We start from the raw sequence: 18,873 nt of genomic DNA, 5'->3' as shown, positions 1-18,873 counted from the left end.
AAAGTCTTGACATATTTATCATGGTGGTGGATTTCTCCTAAAATACAGCCAATATACTGAATAATAGTGATGGCGGGCTGAGCTGATTTAAAAGAAATTGTTCTTCTATTCATAACATAATACGAACAAATATGTGACACTTCAGAACAATATACTTATATCAATTATTCTTGAGGCTGTCTGTTATCTGCAAGGTTATGCAAAGGATCAGAGTGACACTGAGCTGCTGCTTCTGCCTTTTGCAAGCATGATCTTAATTTAGCGTAGTGTTCATGGGCTTCCTTCTATAACTGGCAATATGTCATGTCTTACTCTCATTTTCCAAAAATGCACTGATTCAGCCTTGCATGTTTCTCATCCCAAAATACATTACAACACAAAGCTAGGAATTGTTGCAGCAACTGCTCCAGTGGCAGGCATAAAATAGTTTTGGCTCCCTGCTGAACAAAGTGTATCCTCACTATACTAGCTGTCTAGCTGTTTTATAACTTGTTTTCAAAACAGTTTTACAGGCAAAAAGTAGTAATATAAAAATCTAAACCTACTTGCACATGACAAACTGAAATCTACTTAATCATGATAAAATTAAAATTTGTGTGTATTTCCCCACAGAGGAATAAAAACAGCAGAATACTTTTCAAAGTATTAAAAAATATATATTCAATATTTTACTTACTGCTAAAAATGTATTGCCCATAACAAGCTCACCACCACCATCATAAGGCTTCCTGTAGGCATTTGAATTTTAGAGCATCTACCTGCATGGAAGCACAGACTAGAAATATGTTAACATAATCAGAGATTATATGTATAAAATGGCATTTACTGCTTAAGGTAACAAATTGAACCACTGTAAAAAAGAAGGTAATTATGATGCAACATGCAGTAATTAGTTTCTTTGATATTAAACTAGATGTCTCAGAATTGACCTTTTTCCCCAACCCACTTATGTTGTACTAGTGAATGTTAAGACTTCTCTGGTTTCATAATTTTGCTTCTCTTTTGATGTACAAACACATCAATGTGGAGTTTCAGCATGGCGGATTCAAAATCTTGGCATCTGGCTGTTCTGTGATTGTATAAATGCAGAAGAGTCAAAAACTTACAGATTGCTTGGCTAGCTGCAGTGATAAATATTGATTAATAATTATTGACTCCAGTGTTACGGATGCCTTCAGCACTGCTTCCAAACTAATGTGGCCCTACATATTTTGCAACCCAAAAGCAATGCAGCAGCTTCTATTACTAAAATGAAATATCTGTACCCTACTTTTGATAAAATTTTTCATGGATTGTCATGTTATTGCAAAGCAAAGATTATCGCAGYAGGAGTTAGAAAGTGGTGCTATACAGCAATGTTGGTGTCACAGAAACATCAGCTATGTAGGTGGAAAAAGAAATGTCCATCAGCAACATGGTGGCCTAGGCATTGTGCAGCACTAACACTGAGGCTTGCCAGCCAGTGCACAGTGGCATATGGTGATGGTGAGAGAGAGGATGAACATCCCTCTCCAGGCTCCAGCACTGCAGCTTTTTGCTTGCTTTAACAAATACAGTGATTAGGAGCTGGCACTAAATGTTTGTGTGACTGAAACGAATGTACGGACAGCAGACATGCRAGCAGGTGGTAAAGACATGTACATGCAGTCCTTTGTTTATTTTAAGGAAATGTAATCAYAGAATGCTTAAGGTTGGAAGGGACCTCAGAGGTCATCTAGTCCAACCCCTCTGCTCACGCAGGGTCACCTAGAGCACGTGGCACAGGGCTGCGTCCAAGCGGGTTTTAAAGATGCCCAAAGAAGGAGACTCCACAACCTCTCTGGGCAGCCTGTKCCAGGGCTCTGTCACCYTCACTGTCAAAAGTGTTTTCTCAAGTTCCTGTGGAACTTTTGGTGCCTCAGCTTGTGGCCGTTTCCTCTAGTCCTATCAGTGGCCGCTGCTGAAAAGCAGCCGGTCCCCTCCTCCTCACTGCCTCYCTTGAGGTATTTATAGACAGTGATCAGGTTCCCCCTCAGCCTTCTCTTCTCCAGGCTGAACAGACCCAGCTCCCTCAGCCTTTGCTCATAGGGCAGATGTTCCAGGCCCCTGATCATCCTCGTAGCCCTGCGCTGGACTCTCTCCAGCAGCTCCACATCCCTCTTGTACTGGAGAGCCCAGAACTGGACACAGTACTCCAGATGAGGCCTCACCAAAGCTGTGTATAGGGGGATGATCACCTCCCTCGACCTGCTGGAGACGCTCTTCTTAATGCACCCCAGGATCCCATTGGCCTTCTTGGCCACCAGGGCACACTGCTGCCTCATGGTCATCTTGTCATCCACCATGACGCCCAGGTCCCTCTCTGTGGGGCTGCTCTCCAGCAGGTCCACCCCTAATCTGTACTGATGTTTGGAGTTATTCCTGCCCAAGTGCAGGACCCAGCACTTGCCCTTGTTGAACYTCATGAGATTTCTCACCGCCCAATCTGTCCAGGTCCCTCTGGATGGCAGYACAGCCCTCAGGGCTATCAGCTACTCCACCCAGTTTGGTATCATCAGCAAACTTGCTGAGGGAGCACTCCAKCCCTTCATCCAGGTCGTTAATGAATAAGTTGAACGGGACTGGACTGAGGACCGACCCCTGGGGGACACCGCTAACTACAGGTCTCCAACTGGACTCCGCGCCACTGACTACCACTCTCTGCACCCTGCCACTGAGCCAATTCCTAATCAACCTYCCCGTCTACTCATCCATCCCACACCTTCAGAGCTTGCCCAGGAGAATGCTGTGAGGGACGGTGTCAAAAGCCTTGCTGAAGTCCAGATAGATGACATTCACCGCTCTGTCCTCATCTATCCAWCTAGTCACTCCTTCATAGCAGATGATCAGGTTAGTCAAGCAGGATTTCCCCTGGTTTGGTGAATCCATGATTTGGTGAATCCATKCTGGCTACTCCTGAGCACCTTCTCCTCCAYGTGTCTGGAGASAGSAGCCAGGATGAGCTGTTCCATCACTTTCCCGGGGATGGAGGYGAGGCTCACCGGCCTGCAGTTGCCTGGGTCCTCCTTCTTGCCCTTTTTGAAGACCGGAGTGACATTGGCTTTCTTCCAGTCCTCCGGCACCTCCCCTGTTCTCCAGGACCTTTCGAAGATGATGGCGAGCGGCTTGGCTAGGACATCCGCCAGTTCCCACAACACCCTGGGGTGCATCCCATCAGGGCCCATGGACTTGTGGGTGTCGAGTTCCCTTAGGTGCTGCTCTCTGACCCACTCATCCTCTACACAGGGCAAGTTTTCCTCTCTCTGGCTCTCTTCCTGTGTCCCTAGGGCCTGGGATTCTAGAGGGCTGCCCCTGACAAACACAGAAGCAAAGGCGACATTCAGCAGCTCTGCTCTCTCCGTGTTTTTCGTAACCAGGGTTCCCATCCCATTGACTAGTGGACCCATGAGCCACTAGTTGGTGTGGGTAATATACACCAGCAAATTGTAACAGGATGTTGGCAACATAGGTGYTGTTACTTCAAGACAGTCTAAACTCCTGTTACATTAATGTGATTTTTTTTTTTTTTTTTGTGGTAGAGAGGACTTTTCCATTGTAAAAAGACTTAAATTTAACATAAGTAAGGGACTTGTGTTGCTTTTTATTGGTAAAATGTTCGGGAGATTCTGCCTTTTACATTTTGAGAGTGACATACTTGCATTATAATATGCACCTCTGGTATCCTTCTTTCTCCTTTTAGATCTCAAGATTTTAGTGTGATAAGGAGATGCTCAAAAGTAATGATTACAGCAATCGAGCCAGGAACTTCTCAGAAAGTACACTTTCAGTGACCGCATGTTTTCTCCTCCGATGGGAAATCCTGACTTAATTTCTATTCAGGCAGTGTGACCAGTGCATAACTGCTGTGTATCAATGCAATACAACATGACACATCAGATCGATGACCTTGAAAATCACCTAAGCTTTAGATTTTTATTTCTATACAAAAACAATAGAGTCAGCACTCTCCCTCTTGTGGTACAGCTAATCAAGAACAGCTCATCATATTTGGCACCCAAGGAGAGTCAGCAAAAGCTATACTCACTGAGAACTTTGGGAAGGAAATTCAGACCCTGTTAACTTAGTTTTCTAGCCACGAAAATAGACAATCCACTTATTGAGCAGACCACTTGTGATAATAATGAAGGAAGGTTTTAGTCTGCGTAGTTACCAAAAAATGTAACTTTTGCTGGATCTCTCTCACAAAATCTCTCTTAAAAAAAAAAAAAACAAACAAGCAAAAAAGAAAAATCGAAAAGCAAAAAAACAAAGCTCACTTTGTGAAATAGTTACTTCCCATTCTGTGATTATTTCCATTTTCCGAAAACAGAGAGAAGAGAGGGAATGCAGAAAGCATAAAACTCCTAAATCTTCAGGTCATAGAAAATAAAAATATCATATCTATATTCCCAGATCATTTGCTCACAGCAAAGATGAGCTATCAGACAAAAGCAAGAGGACTGGCCAGAATTAGCTCATAGCACATGAGTAATTCCTAATGTGTAAACCTCTCTAACCTTCACCTGGTATTATCTTAGTAAAGGCAGATTAGTAAAGGATATACTGAAAGGATGCTGAGGATGGTGGTGTGCTAATGGTTGTAAATAGTAAGATTTTGCATTTATGAGAGGAATTTTCAACGCATGTAATTTTAGTTACCTCCTTTTTCTTTGGTTTTAACGGTTAGGATACTCTTAGACATTGAATTGCTTCATATTTTTTATAATGTTAATCTCCTCTAAAGGACAGAGTAAGAAGTAACTTTTCCAAAACAGAAAAATTTAGTGATGGCTGCCAACTATTGCTCACACCTCTGAGAAAGAAACTTTTTTTTTTTTTTTTTGCCAGAAAGCAAAAATCATGTGCTACCTAAAGCAATGAAAAGCAATAATAGCAATAAAGCTAGTCACAGAATCTGTCTCTGATAGTATTAATGCTTAAGAAAAGTCAGATAGTTAGGGCCTGCTGAAAGCAAGAAGCTAGTCTTCTCCCAGTAGGATAATCTTTCTGTGTCTGCTTGCTTTAGGCATTTTTGAACCAGAAATTGTGTCTGGAGAATCATATTAATAACCATTTATTCTCTAGGAATTTACTGAACCTGTGATGAGTTTACTTACACTTTTGATATCCATAAAATCCCATAGTATATTTCGTAACAATATTAGATGATATATATGAAAACATATTTCCTTTTACTTGTCTAAAGCTACTGCTTGCCTGTCTCAAGTGCCTCCCTTAATTCTTACGTTCTGAAAACTACTGCATAATCATTCCTAATCCACTCTATCTGAAAATTCAATTGTTCTTTCTTTTACTTTTACTACAGAAAACTTTCAAATAGATATTCTTTATCTTTAAGATTAACAATTCTGTAAGACAATTTTATTTTAGTGTAATACGCTATTTAATGATAGTTCCACAGCTCTAAAAATCTAAATAGCTACTATAATCTTCCAYGGACAGCATTGCACTAAAGCTCATGTAATAAACAAATTAATGGAATAAAATAATAGAACTTACTTCCTCCATTTTTATCCCTGATATGTGACAATTAATATCAGATACAGTTTGATGAAAAGACTTGTATTTTATAAACAATACTTCTGTTAAAGTATTACACTGATTTGTTTTTTAATCTTTTCTCTTTAATCTGGGACATAATTGGCACTCAATGTTCACTGGCACAATGTGATATGACAGATGATGAAATTGTCTAGAAAGCCCCTCACGCTTAGTCTCTATTTCAAGTTTTAAGATTACTTTACCTAAATTGCTAAGTGTAGCACTCAAATAAGATTTACAGTTCTTTAAAATTGTGTTACAGATTAAATTTGAATAATTCATTTATTTGCTCAAACATTAAAGTTTAACCTGCTTATATTTTTTAAAGTAAGAAATAAAATCTAATTGTCAGAACTCAGTTGCCAGAATTTTAAGCTCGTGCAATACAGAAGACTTCCATCACCAAAGTAAATTGATTCATGCACAGTTTTTTCCTTCTGAGTGAGTTTCCATGGAAGATGACTGACTTGTTAAAATCACAGAATTAGTGAAATTCACTGAATTAGTGAATCGCTGATTTTGCAAGTTCTCCTTGACCAACTATATATCCTTCCTCATCTTAGTGGAAGATCTCATTTTTGTTTTACTAGAATTAAAAATAGATGATATTTTACTGTATTTTAGCAAATGCATTCTTTAAAATATAAAAATATAGACGAAATGAGATCACACCTCCTCATACACATATACAGACACATATAGTAACTCAGACATCCAAAACAATGAAAAAGACTTTCTTCATTCTCATATGTTTGACTGCAAATAAAAAAAAATAGAATTATAAAACATTTTGTCAATATATTCTCCTAGAGTTAGACTGCCTTAGTATCACTGAAATACTAGGATGAAATCACAGAAATTTACTAGGATGCAGAGTAAAGAAAATAAATAGAACCACGTTGGAATTCTCTGATAATAACCTAAAATAATACATAAATTATCATAAATGACAAATTTGATTTTTAATATCAAAAGACTTTCTAGGATTGAAAATAAATACTGAGAATCATGGAAAAAAAGATTTCTGAGGTTTTCTCAGATAACCTGCCCCCCCCTTCCAACCCCCCTGATATATTTTGAAACATAAAGCAATTCATGTGCTGGTCCTGCTGCTTATTACTGTGTAGATTTGGGGGAAATGAGAAGAATAAAATTTTTGGTGGCAGATGCTGTGAAAAAATGCCAACAGCTAATAACAAAACCTGCAGCTGCTTTAAAGCAGTTCTGAGGTTTATTTTGAGTGAAAAAGTCTTCCCAGTGGGGATTGGCTCTGTGGGCAAAAAAAGTGACAAACTTCCTTTTCCAAGGAACAAAATGAGTCCACAACTCATTTGTTAGCCATCGCATACAACTCTACTGCGAAGCCAGCCTCCTATCAGCATGATAGATCAGCAGATTTGGCACACTCCTATCGTGATCCAGCTAGGGTCATATATTTTGAGTGAAGTTTGGTTGACTCATTAATTACACAGGTATTACCATGCAACACGTGTATTTATATGATATTTATCCTACTGATTTAGAAAAATATCCAGTATCCTGCCTCAGACAATGGTCAGACTTTAGAATGTATAAAAACTAAAGCAGGCATGGTGCAATCTTCCCCTCCCATATTCTAGCAATCAAAAGTCCTGCCAAAGTCTCACAGGTCTTGTTAGTGATTAGATAAGTCAGATTTCAAAGAATTAGACTAGTTAGAATTAGTCAAATTTCAAAGATAGGGCCTGGAACACAGAGTTAATCTTTTACAATTCTCTCCAGCAGATTTAATGGAGGCATGAGAAATAAAATTCACTGAACAGTGCAGGACATGGTGTGAAACTTTTTTTTTTCCCTATAAAGTCTTTACTATAGCAACTTAACTGTTCAGACGAGCACCTGCCTTACCTGTTTATGAAGGTGTCATTATACAAATTTGAACTCCAGGAAATAATTAATAAACTATATCCAGCTCCTACCCATTACATAGATACCTTGCAACAAAGAACTTGTCTCCCTAGCCTGTTCTTCTAACAATCTCCTTGTATTTAGCGAGACAGAGTAAAATCAAAGATATTTTTCCTAATATAGCTACCTAATTAATAAAATACAGTCTGTATACAACACTAAAACCCCCAAACAACCAAGACTTTATGCTTCCTTGTTTACCTTTGAGGCTTAAATTCGATTACCACTATAAACATAGCCATAAAACGAATAGCCAAAGAAAGCTTTCAAAGTCATAAGCAATTTAGAAAGGGAAATGCTGAAATGTACAATTTAATAAGATTATTAACGTGAAGTATACATTAAACTTGAAATGATTAGAGGGAGAAGCAGGGTAAGAGAATGATATCTGGAATGGTTTCAAATTGGTGGTCACAAGGTGGCCATCACCTGGTGATAGGTGACTGAAACTAGAAAATCAAGACAAACCTCCTTGTGTTTATTTATTAATGTATATTTATTCCTATAGAGTTAAAAATTCTTTGGAAATAAAGGAAGACATAAGAGGAAAAAAATCTTACTGTTCGTATCAGTATATAAATTTATGACATAGCGCATGATATGGTAGTTGCAGAACAAACTATATGGTATATTGGCAAATGAGAAAACTAGTGAATTTACATATTTGCATTCCAGGTTACGCATTACTGGGTAGGAAACGTCAAGAAGGCAAATTTACTGGTAGCGCGTCAAGGGGCGCGGTGACATAAAAGACAAGCCAAAGCACTTATAGCACACTAGAGACCTTCCTTCCAGGATAACTTTGGCCTAAGACTCAGCACTAGGTTTGCTGGTCCCACATGAGATATGGCTCACGCTTAGGATTAGGTTTAGGGTTGAGAGAGAGAAAGCTTAGAAGACACTGGAACATGGTGACATAAAATGAATGCTAAAGCAAGTGCAGTGCACTTGCTACATTCTTTCTAGGATAACTTTGGCCTAAAAGATAACACTTACCTTGCTACCTCCTCCTCAGATTTGGTTCACACCTAGAGTTAGGGTTAAGGTTAAGAGGTAAAGAAAGCATAGAGCATAATAGAGCACAGCAACATAAAATGTATGTCAAATCAAGTGTATACGCTACATACATTCCTTCTAGGAGAACTCTGGCTTAAAGGACAACACTAGCCTTGTTAGTAACACTTGTAATATGGCTCACACCTAGGGTTAAGATTACAACTTTAAGAAAGGGTAGAGCGCAACGGGAGACAGCGATACAAAAGGAATGTCCAAACTAAAAAGCACTAGTTATGCTTCCTGGCAGCACAGAGTATTTGGCTCTCCACTAGGGTTAGGCGTAGGGTTGAGAGAGAGACAAAGCTTAGAGTACCATGGGCCATGGTGACACAAAAGCCATGCTAAAGGAAGTGTAGGACATCAGCCACATTCCTTCTAAGATATGTTTGGTCTTTGAGACAACACAAGCTTTGATGTGCCACCTGATATATGGGCACATATATAGGGCTAGGGTTAGGCTTAAGAGAGAGACAAAGCCTAGAGCACCAGGGGCCATAGCGAGACAAAAGCGATGCCAAAGCAAGTATAGGATAGCAGCCACATTCATTCTAAGATGTGTTTGGCCTTCGGGACAACACAAGCCTTGATGTGATACCCGATATATGGCGCATATCTAGGGTTAGGATTAAGAGAGAGAGAAAGCCTAGAGCACTATGAGGCCGGGACATATAAATGGCATGTCCAAGCACATATAGCGCACTAGTCACCCTCCTTTGAGGATCTAATTGGACCAAGAGTCAACACAAAGTTTGCAGACAGCACACAGCATTTCATTCTCCCTTAGATTTAGGGTTAGGATTAAGAGAGAGACAAAGACTAGAGAATCATATATCTTGGCGACACAGAAGCCACTGCAAAGCTGGTGTAGGACAACAGCCACACTGCTTCTAAGATAACTTTAGCCTTCAAGACAATGCAAGCCTTGATGTGATATCCGATATATGGCCCATATCTAGGCTTAGAGTTAGCACCATAGGCCGTGGCAACTCAAAAGCCATGCCAAAGCAAGTGTGGGACACCAGCCACATTCCTTCTAAGACATGCCTGGCCTTTGAGACAACAAAAACCTTGATGTGGAACCCAATACATTGTCCGTGGAGACACAAAAGCCATGCCAGAGCACGTATAGGATAGCAGCCACATTCATTCTAAGATATGTATATCCTTTCAGACAAGACAAGCCTTGATGTGCCATATATGGCACATATCTAGGGTTAGGGTTAAGAGAGAGACAAAGCCTAGAGCACCATGCGGCCCGGACATATAAACAGCATGCCAAAGCACATGTAGTATACTAGTCACACTCCTTCAAGGATCTAATTGGACCAAGAACCAACACAAAGATTGCTGGCAGCACATAGTATTTGGCTCACCCTTAGAGTTATGGTTAGGGTTGAGAGAGACACAATTCCCAGAGAAACATATGTCATGACGACACAAAAGCCATTGCAAAGCAAGTGTAGGACAATAGCCACATTGCTTCTAAGATAACTTTAGCCTTCGAGACAAMACAAGCCTTGATGTGACAGCCGATATATGGCGCATATCTAGGGTTAGGGTTCAGAGAGAGACAAAGCCTATAGCACTATAGGCCATGACAACATGAAAACCATTCAAAAGAAAGTGTAGGACACCAACCACATTCCTTCTAAGATATGTTTGGCCTTCGAGACAACACAAGCCTTGATGTGACACCCAATATATGGCACATGTCTAGTGTTAGAGTTATGGTTAGGGTTAGGGTTAAGAGAGAGAGAGAGACAAAGTGCAGAGCACCATAGGTAGTGGGGATACAAAAGCCATGCCAAACCAAGTGTAGGACATCAGCCACATTCCTTCTAAGATATCTTTGGACTTCGAGACAACACAAACCTTGATGTGACACCCCATATATGGCACCCCTAGACATGTGTGTCTAGGGTTAGAGTTGGGGTTAAGAGAGACACAAAGCGTAGAGTACCATAAGCCATGGTGACGCAAAGGCCATGCCAAAGGAGGTGTAGGACACCAGCCACATTCCTTCTAAAACATGCCTGGCTTTTGAGACAACATAAACCTTGATGTGGAACTCAATACGTTGCACATATCTAGGGTTAGGGTTAAGAGAGAGAGAAGGGCTAGAGTACCAAGCGGCACGGAGACACAAAAGGCATGCGAAAGCACCTATAGCGCACTAGTCCCATTCCTTTGATGATCACTTTGAACCATGAATCTACAGAACGTTTCCTGGCAGCACACAGTATTTGGCTCTCTGCTAGGGTTAGGGTTAAGAGAGAGAGACAAAGCCTAGAGCACCATGGGTCGTGCAGACAGAAAATCCATGCAAAGGCATGTGGCGTGGATATATAAATGGCATGCAAAAGCACATATAGCGCACTAGTCACATTCCTTAGAGGATGTAATTGGACCAAGAATCAACACAAAAATTACTGGCAGCAAATCCTATTTGGCTCTCCYCTAGTGTTAGGGTTAATAGAGAGACAAAGCCTAGAGCACCATGGGGTGCGGAGACATAAAAGGCAGGGCAAAGCACATTCCGTCGAGGATCACTTTGGACCAAGAACCAAGAGAAAGCTTCCTGGTAGTAATCTCACGTAGGGTTAGGGTCAGTGTTACGGGTAAGAGAGAGAAAAAGCCTAGAGCACCAGGGGCCATAGTGACACAGAAGCCATGCCAAACACATAAAATGCATGCCAAAGCAAGTAGAGCACGCTAGCCACATGACTTCCAGGATAACTTAGGCTTAAGAGATAACACTAGTCTTTCGGGGCCATTGTAGAGTTAGGTTACASCTACATTAGGGTTAGGGCTAAAGAGAAAGAAAGCCTAGAGCAGAACAGTGCGCAGTGAGAGAAAAGACACTGCAAAGCAGTGCACACGCCTTCTGGGATAACATTGGCCTAAGAGATRAAACTAGCCTTTCTGGTGATACCCAACAAGTGGTCCACATCTAGGGTTATGGTTAAGAAATAAAGAAAGGCTAGAGCACAGCGGGACACAGCAACACAAAAAGCATATGCCAAATTAAGTGTAGTGCACTAGCTACATGCCTTCAAGGAGAACTTTGGCTTAAGAGCTAAGCTCATGGGCTTGCTGGCTCCACCTAAGATATGGCTCACATCTAGGGTCAGGTCAGGGTTAGGGTTAGGTTTAGGAGTCAGGTTTAGGAGAGAGAGAAAACTACCTAGAGCTGGATTCCAGTGAGGACAGAGATAATAAATATAATTTATAGAATTTCTATGTAGGCTTGATGCATCCGAGTCCATATTTACTTACAGATTGAATAACAGTACTACTAAATGACCAGTTCAAGCACAGTAATACCAAGCAGTCTTATGTCTTTTTTTTTTTTTTCTAGGAAGAAATGCCGTGATGTGTCTTAGAAAGACGTTATAAATTCAGTGTCTTTTGAAAGATGGTAAAATGGTCATGTTCCTATGATTTCTTCTGAAACCATTGCCTAGCTGCAATATATTTAAAGAATAAATATTTTTATTTATATAACAACAATATATATGTATACAATGAAAGAATAGGTCAGATACCGTAGGGACTTGCAGAGATCCTCCAAGCAATAACATAGCTCCAGAATTGTTTGTATAGTCAGAGAGGTTCAAATATGGCAGGACTACGCAGATTGTAGTGTGTAAGAATTGCCTTTGTAGTTCTTKGCTATCTCTAATTGATTAAAAATCCAGTGTTTTTCAAAAAGGAATAGCACACCACAGAATATTTCTGCAGAGTCTCTGAATACTCTTGGTTTCTTGGAGTGGCTGATGGGGTAAAACTGGTTCTTATTCAACTGCCTCTCTTTTATGTGAAGAAACATGTTTCACCTGATTCTCTACCATAAAACACAACACTAACATCTCCTTCCTCTCTAAAAGCTACTACCTGCTGTATCAACAAGCTGTTCTAAAAAACTTTCACCAAATCCCCTTTTCTTCAATTATTCATATGCTAAATAGACAAGGCAACTGCTACTTCTTTTCTCTGTGTATGTAAACTTGGAGAAATGATAGTAATCACATTGCTAAATTCCTTAGCAACTATGGACAGTAAATACTAATAAGACATAATTTTTCTGTGAAAAGGTTGTAGAGGGGTTAGTATCATCTGTCTAGCGCTACTGAGACTTCCTGTAGAAAACTTGGCTGCAAAATGGCATCTGACTCAAAACACTACAATTTTCAACAATTCAAAAAAATATAAATGTATCAGTGCYTGGTCAAATAGACTTCCACATGTTGATTTATCACAATCTTCCACATTAGCCCACTACCAACTTCTATAAATTACTCCGGACTGAAAACAATCCCTGTGTGCAACTTCATAACGAATTCATGGTACTCAATCAATCTTACCAGTTTTAGAGTGATATTGGAAAGTAATTTGGAACAGTGTCAATTAGACAAAGGTAATTTCTAGGGACCAGATCTGCATTAGCACATATATGCACAAAGCTCAAGTAAATGTACTTTTCTAGGGAGCTTTGAAAGAAAAACAAGGAAAAAATAATCTCTCTCAACAAGCAATCAAGAAGTCAGGGTACCAACTCTATGACTTCTATTTCTGTTCATTAGCCAAGGAGTAACTCTGGCTGCACTGTACCTCCTGAGTTGAAGCTTTGGCCAGCAGAGTTGAAGGCTTCCTTGGCCATTTATTTTCTGCATGCTGCACAGTTTGAAGTGTAATGGAGCAGTACACGAGCTAGCAAAGATATGAAACCTGTGTATGTTTTCTAAGCTTCAGCATCCAAGTGTAGGAGAGTTAAGACTGGCTGTACTTAAAATATGAARCAAGATATAATTCTAAATCAGGCAACCTTTTCCATTCTGATAAACRTAAGTCAAAATTTATATAAAACTTTACCTGCAACCACTGTGACTGGTCATTGTGGCCAGAGGTCCAGGCATTAACTTTGCCTTGCTTGTCAAGCCGGGCTTTCCTAGGTTCCCAAGTGAACATGTCCATGTTGAGAGTTCGGAAAACACTGGAGGCAGTAATTTGATAATCCTGTATGTGTCCTGATTTCATCCCCAGGGGTTCCGAGCAACCTACAGGAGCAAARTAAGATCTGTGACACTACTTACTTGTCTCTATGCTTTAGTTTTTCCTATATGGGAAAGAAATGTAGCAATTATCAAATAATGGACTTTAATCAAGGATGCTGTCGGGAAAAACTGCAAACAAATAAATAAATAATTGACAATTCAAAGCAGTTTATATAATTACCACTGAGAAAGAACTGAAAATATGATAGAGAATTTGAAGCATTTTACCCTAGTGTAAAATTTTGAAGAGAAATAAGTATAAAAGATGACTCTCGTCTCTTCTTACCTCTGTTTTCTTTTCCTGACTTGTCATTGTTTCCTATATGCATCTTAATTTTAATCATACTTGTATGCCATGTCACGTTATCCATGTGTGTTTATGTATTGAGGAAACATTAATTTTTATTCATGCCACTAAGTAAGTTAAAAGTTAACAAGCATTGAACTCTTTTACACACTTGAGTGACCTGACAGCCAGCCAAAAATCAAAAAGACCCAAAATTCACATTGTGGAAGACCACAAAACAATGATTATGAAGTAGGGAAAATAGGAAAATTACTTAGGAGAATTAAAGTGTCAACAGTTTACTTTTTTAAACCTGCTGGAGGTCCCACATTGAATTATTTTGACTGTAGCTAAAAAGAGAATTCAGACCTTTCTCTGCTAGGTCTCCTTAGAAAAATGCAAACAATATCAAATTAATAATTGATTCTATGTTCCCTAACTGTATACTGGAAATCAGGGGAAGGGGAACAGAGAAGACACATTTGGACTCATAAAAGAAGGGAAGCAAGCTGACAGCAGGAGAAACACTCTTTAACAGCAGCACAGTAACAACAGTATTGGAAGCCAGGAAACACAGACGAGATATTTAGTTAAGACAGAAAGAGAAAGAGAGAAAGACGGCAAGTCATGCAGCTGATGTTAAGTGGGCTGCTAAGAGCTCAGAAAGGGTGGAATGTAGGACGGGATGCAATAAAGACTGATGTGTTTTTGAGCAAAAGGTGGAAGATATGAGCGAATATAAAAATAAGTGTTTTCTCATTTCCTACCTGTCTCAGCTGACAAAAATCTGCAAAAGCGCAGCTGTGTCAAAGTCTGCATTTTACACCTTTGGTGGCCCTAATTAGTTCACTCGAATCATTCCACCTGTAAATAATATTTTAATGTACTCTAGTTCATTGAGTCAGAATGCACTCTGAATTTCACACACCTTGTTTTGCAAGAGGTGTGCCATCCTCTCATGTCTGCAAGTACACAGAAACTTAATACATCATTGGGAAAACAGAGATTTTCTGCCTAACACTCTCAACTTCAGCTAGTGAGCTGATTCTTTACAGATAGTCACTTGCTAAGGCACTAGCTGCATTTCTTAAAGCATACCTGTAAGTCATGAAGGTTTTACTGCTGTGACACAACCTTGCTCAGCTTGTATGTCCTGATATAACCAAAGTACATTGTGACCACTTAAAATACCCAAAGTCTTTTGTTTTTCTCTACTTGAGCTAGATACAGAAGCCGGTTCTCTTTTTCTTAAAAAATTGTTTCCTCTACAGTATGCTACCTCCATTTAAAGATGTGATCCTTAGTTGTGTCTGTGGAAATATTATTAGCAAGGGCCTTCTGGATAGACTCTACTTTGTGTTTCTCCAGTCAGTTTAACCCACAGAATTAAGGGCAATTATTATGGACTCAAATCAGAGGTGATAAGATCACACCCTTCAAGTGAAGGAACAGTATCAGGAATAAGTATCCCAGAGAAATGTAACAACAATATGCTCTCTAGTATATTAAACTTTAATTTAAACTTTGAAATACTACAATGTTTTACATTCAATTTAAGCATAAACAGATAACAGATAATTTTTTGCAAAACATTTCAAAACTGGTTCTTAATGTACGAAAGGAGGTTTTAATAGTCTTTCCTGTAAAAAGAGCTACTGAGTTTAAAATAACAGTAAATTGATTTTGTTTTTGAGGAGAGAGCAATTGAGAGTGTTATCTATAGCTAGAAAGGGATTTTGACTATTATTCATTTCCCAAGTAACATTCCTAGATCATAAGGGCAAGAATGTTTCAYCTGAAGAATCTGAAGGAGGTTTCTGCCACAAAAACAGTGCTTATCAAAACTGTTTTCCAGCAGTGGTTCAATCTCTCAAAGAGAATGAACCCATTCTATCTCTTCTGAACAACAAACGGGTGTGCTGTTGCAGGTGTGCAAGTTTAGCACTCGCAGTGTTGTAATTTTACACTAGTCCTTTGTCCACTGCCCTAAAGTAAAACGAAGAAACATCTGTTAAAAGAACCAAGGAAGGTGAGAAAGACCTATGAGAACCAGAAATGGATGCTCTTGTGCACTTAAGTGACAGAATATCATCTAAGAGCTATACCAAAGAAAACGATAAAAGATCACAAATAGTCACTTCCCAGCCCCAAGTCCCTGTGATAACAGAAGATAATGACTCCTCCTTTCGCTACGTGAGCTCTCACCCTGAGCACATAGGACAGAATGACCAAACTCTTAAAAATTTTTGTGTCAGTAAACAATCACTGATATAGAGGTAGATTTCTAAGAATGCTTATGACTGCCTAGAACACATTATTCTTTTCACTATATTTTAAATTTCTTTCCTAATATCCTTGTAAGAGCTTTAAATCTCTCTTCCCTTTCTTACAACTTGTAAAAACTAGTGGAAACTAATGCAGAGATATTTATGGCTGGGCTCAGGGGAGCCTTCTAGGTCAGCACATGAGATGTTTTGAATAGTGATAAATGATAATTATGTATATTCAAATCTACCTAAGATCATAGGTGCTTCTTATTTTGTCCAGCTCACTGAGGTATCTACTTTTGGTAAAAGCAGAGATGAGRGTCTAAGAAGTGAAAGCATCCACATTGGGCCTATTCTCTGTTGTTTCTTCCAAAGGCACAATATTTTGCTTTTTAATCTTGAGTGCCTTAAAGTGCTCTCTCTTTTTTTTTTTAAACAAAGTTCAAACTCTCAAGAAAATATTAAATTTCTGATTCAGTGGAGGAAAAATTTGAGAYGATGTAGATGTCAACATATCTCATAAAAGTCCCATCAACTAGATCTGTATGCAAAGGTCTACATTTGTCTTGTCTAATGCTAGGACTTATACARTATTAAGTAGGAAAATTACACTAGGCCAAAAATAATCTTGTTTTGTCTTGTTTTTGTGAAAAATAAAGAGATTTATCAAAATTATGTAGAAATGTACATGCAACTGGATAGGAATACATGAAAATGAACAAGAGCAATGGAATCTAGTTTTAAATCACAGGATCACTATGTTTGGAAAAGACCCTCAAGATCATCAAGTCCAACTGCAAACCCATCACCACTCTGCCTGCCTAACCATGTTCCTAAATGCCTCATCTACACCCTCCTTGATCACTGCTGAGGTGGTGATTCTACCACTTCCCTGGGCAGCCTTTTCCAATGTTTCACCACTCTTTTCATGTATAAATATTTCCTAATTGTAAGGAATTCCTAATCTGAACCTCCCCTGGGGCAACTTGAGACCATTTTCTCTTGTCCTATTTTCAGTAGTTACTTTGGAGAAGAGATTGACCTCCTCCTCACTAGAACCTCCTTTCAAGTAGTTGAAGAGAGCAATAAGATCTCCCCTGAGTCTCCTCTTCTCGAGGCTAAATAACCTCAGCTCCCTCAGCTGCTCCTCATGCGGCTTATGCACCAGACCCTTCACCAGCTTCGTTGCCCTTCTTTGCGTTGAGGTTTAAGTGCCTCAATGTCTTGTAGTGAGAGGCCCAAAACTGAGCACAGTATTCCAGGTACGGCTTCACCAGTACTGAGTACAGGGAACTATATCACTGCTTCCCTAATCCTCTTGGCTACGCTATACCTGATGTAAGCCAGGAGGCCACTTGCCTTCTTGGCCACCAGGGCACACTGCTAGCTCATGTTCAGCCAGTTGTTGACCATCACTCCCAGATCCTTTTCTGCCGCACAGCTCTCCAGCCACTCTGCCACAAGCCTGCAGTACTGCATGGGATTGTTGTGACCAGTGCAGGCCCTGGCACTTGGCTTTGTTGAACCTCATACAGGTGGTCTCAGCCCATCAATCCAGCCTGTCCACATCCCTCTGTAGAGCTTTCCTACCCTCAAGTAGATCTACTCTTCCTCCCAGCTTGGTGTCATCTTCCAATTTGCTGAGGGTGCACTCAATCCCCTCAGACAGATCACTGATAAAGATATTAAAGACCATCAGATCCAACACTGACCCCTGGGGAACCTTGCTCATGGATCAGTTGCCAGCTGGACTTAACTCCATTCACCACCATTCTGGGCTCAGCCATCCAGCCAGTTCTTCACCTAACAGAGTCCTCCTGTGTAAACTATGAGCTGCCAGCTTCTCCAGGAGAATGCAGTGGGAGATGGTGTCAAAGGCCTTACTAAAGCCTAAGACAACCACATGTACAGCCTTTCCTTCATCCACTCAGCAGGCCACCTGGTCATAGAAGGAGAGATCAGGTTGGTTAGGCAGCACTTGCCTTTCATGGACCCCTGTTGAATAGGCCTGATCCCCCAGTTGTTGCAGACATGCTGTGTGATTGCCCTCAAGATGATCTTGTTCCATAATTTTCCACGACACTGAGGTTAGGCTGACAGGCCTGTAGCTCTCCAAATCCACCATCTGACCCTTCTTATAGATGGCTGTCTCATTGGCAAGTATCCACTTGTCCAGGACCTCCTCATTTGATCACGACCACTGCTTGGCGAGCAGGTCCACCAGCCCCCTCAGAACCTCTGAGTGGATCCCATCTGGATCTCTCTCCACAGACTTGTGAGTGTCCAAGTGGAGTAGCTGGTCGCTGACTGTTTCCTCCCAAATTATGGGGAGCTTATTCTGCTCAGCATAGGTATCTTGCAGCTCAGGGGGCCAAAACCTTGAGAACAACTGAGCTGCCTATTAAAGACTGAGACAAAGAAGGCATTAAGTACCTCAGTCTTATCCTCATCCTAGTGACGATGTTCCTCACCACCAATAAAGGATGGAGATTCTTCTTGGACCTCCTCCTCTTGTTAATGTATGTGTAGAAACAATTTTTCTTGTGTTTTACAACGGTAAATAGATTGAGTTCCAGATAAGTTTTTGCCTTTCTAATTTCCTCTTTGTATATCCTAGCAATGTCCTTGGACTCTTCTTGAGGTGCCTGCCCCGTCTTCCAAAGGTGTTAAAAACTTTTTTCCC

General features: G+C 40.1%; 1 protein-coding gene across 2 annotated transcripts in view; it reads right to left on the bottom strand.

Annotated features, from left to right (window-relative positions):
• EDIL3 (EGF like repeats and discoidin domains 3) overlaps positions 1-18,873 on the bottom strand; it is a 219,171-nt gene that overhangs the window by 25,896 nt on the left and 174,402 nt on the right. For both annotated transcript variants that reach the window (XM_026035921.1, XM_026035928.1), the window contains one exon: positions 13,456-13,640. In XM_026035921.1, coding sequence (XP_025891706.1) covers positions 13,456-13,640 — 185 coding nt within the window. The remainder of the gene's footprint in view (positions 1-13,455; positions 13,641-18,873) is intronic.

Source organism: Nothoprocta perdicaria, unplaced genomic scaffold (genome assembly GCF_003342845.1).
Source record: "Nothoprocta perdicaria isolate Ctin4 unplaced genomic scaffold, notPer1 scaffold_1, whole genome shotgun sequence".
NCBI classification, from domain to species: Eukaryota; Metazoa; Chordata; class Aves; order Tinamiformes; family Tinamidae; genus Nothoprocta; species Nothoprocta perdicaria.
The sequence above is the reverse complement of the archived record's forward strand: the minus strand, read 5'-3'. Positions and strand labels throughout refer to the sequence as shown.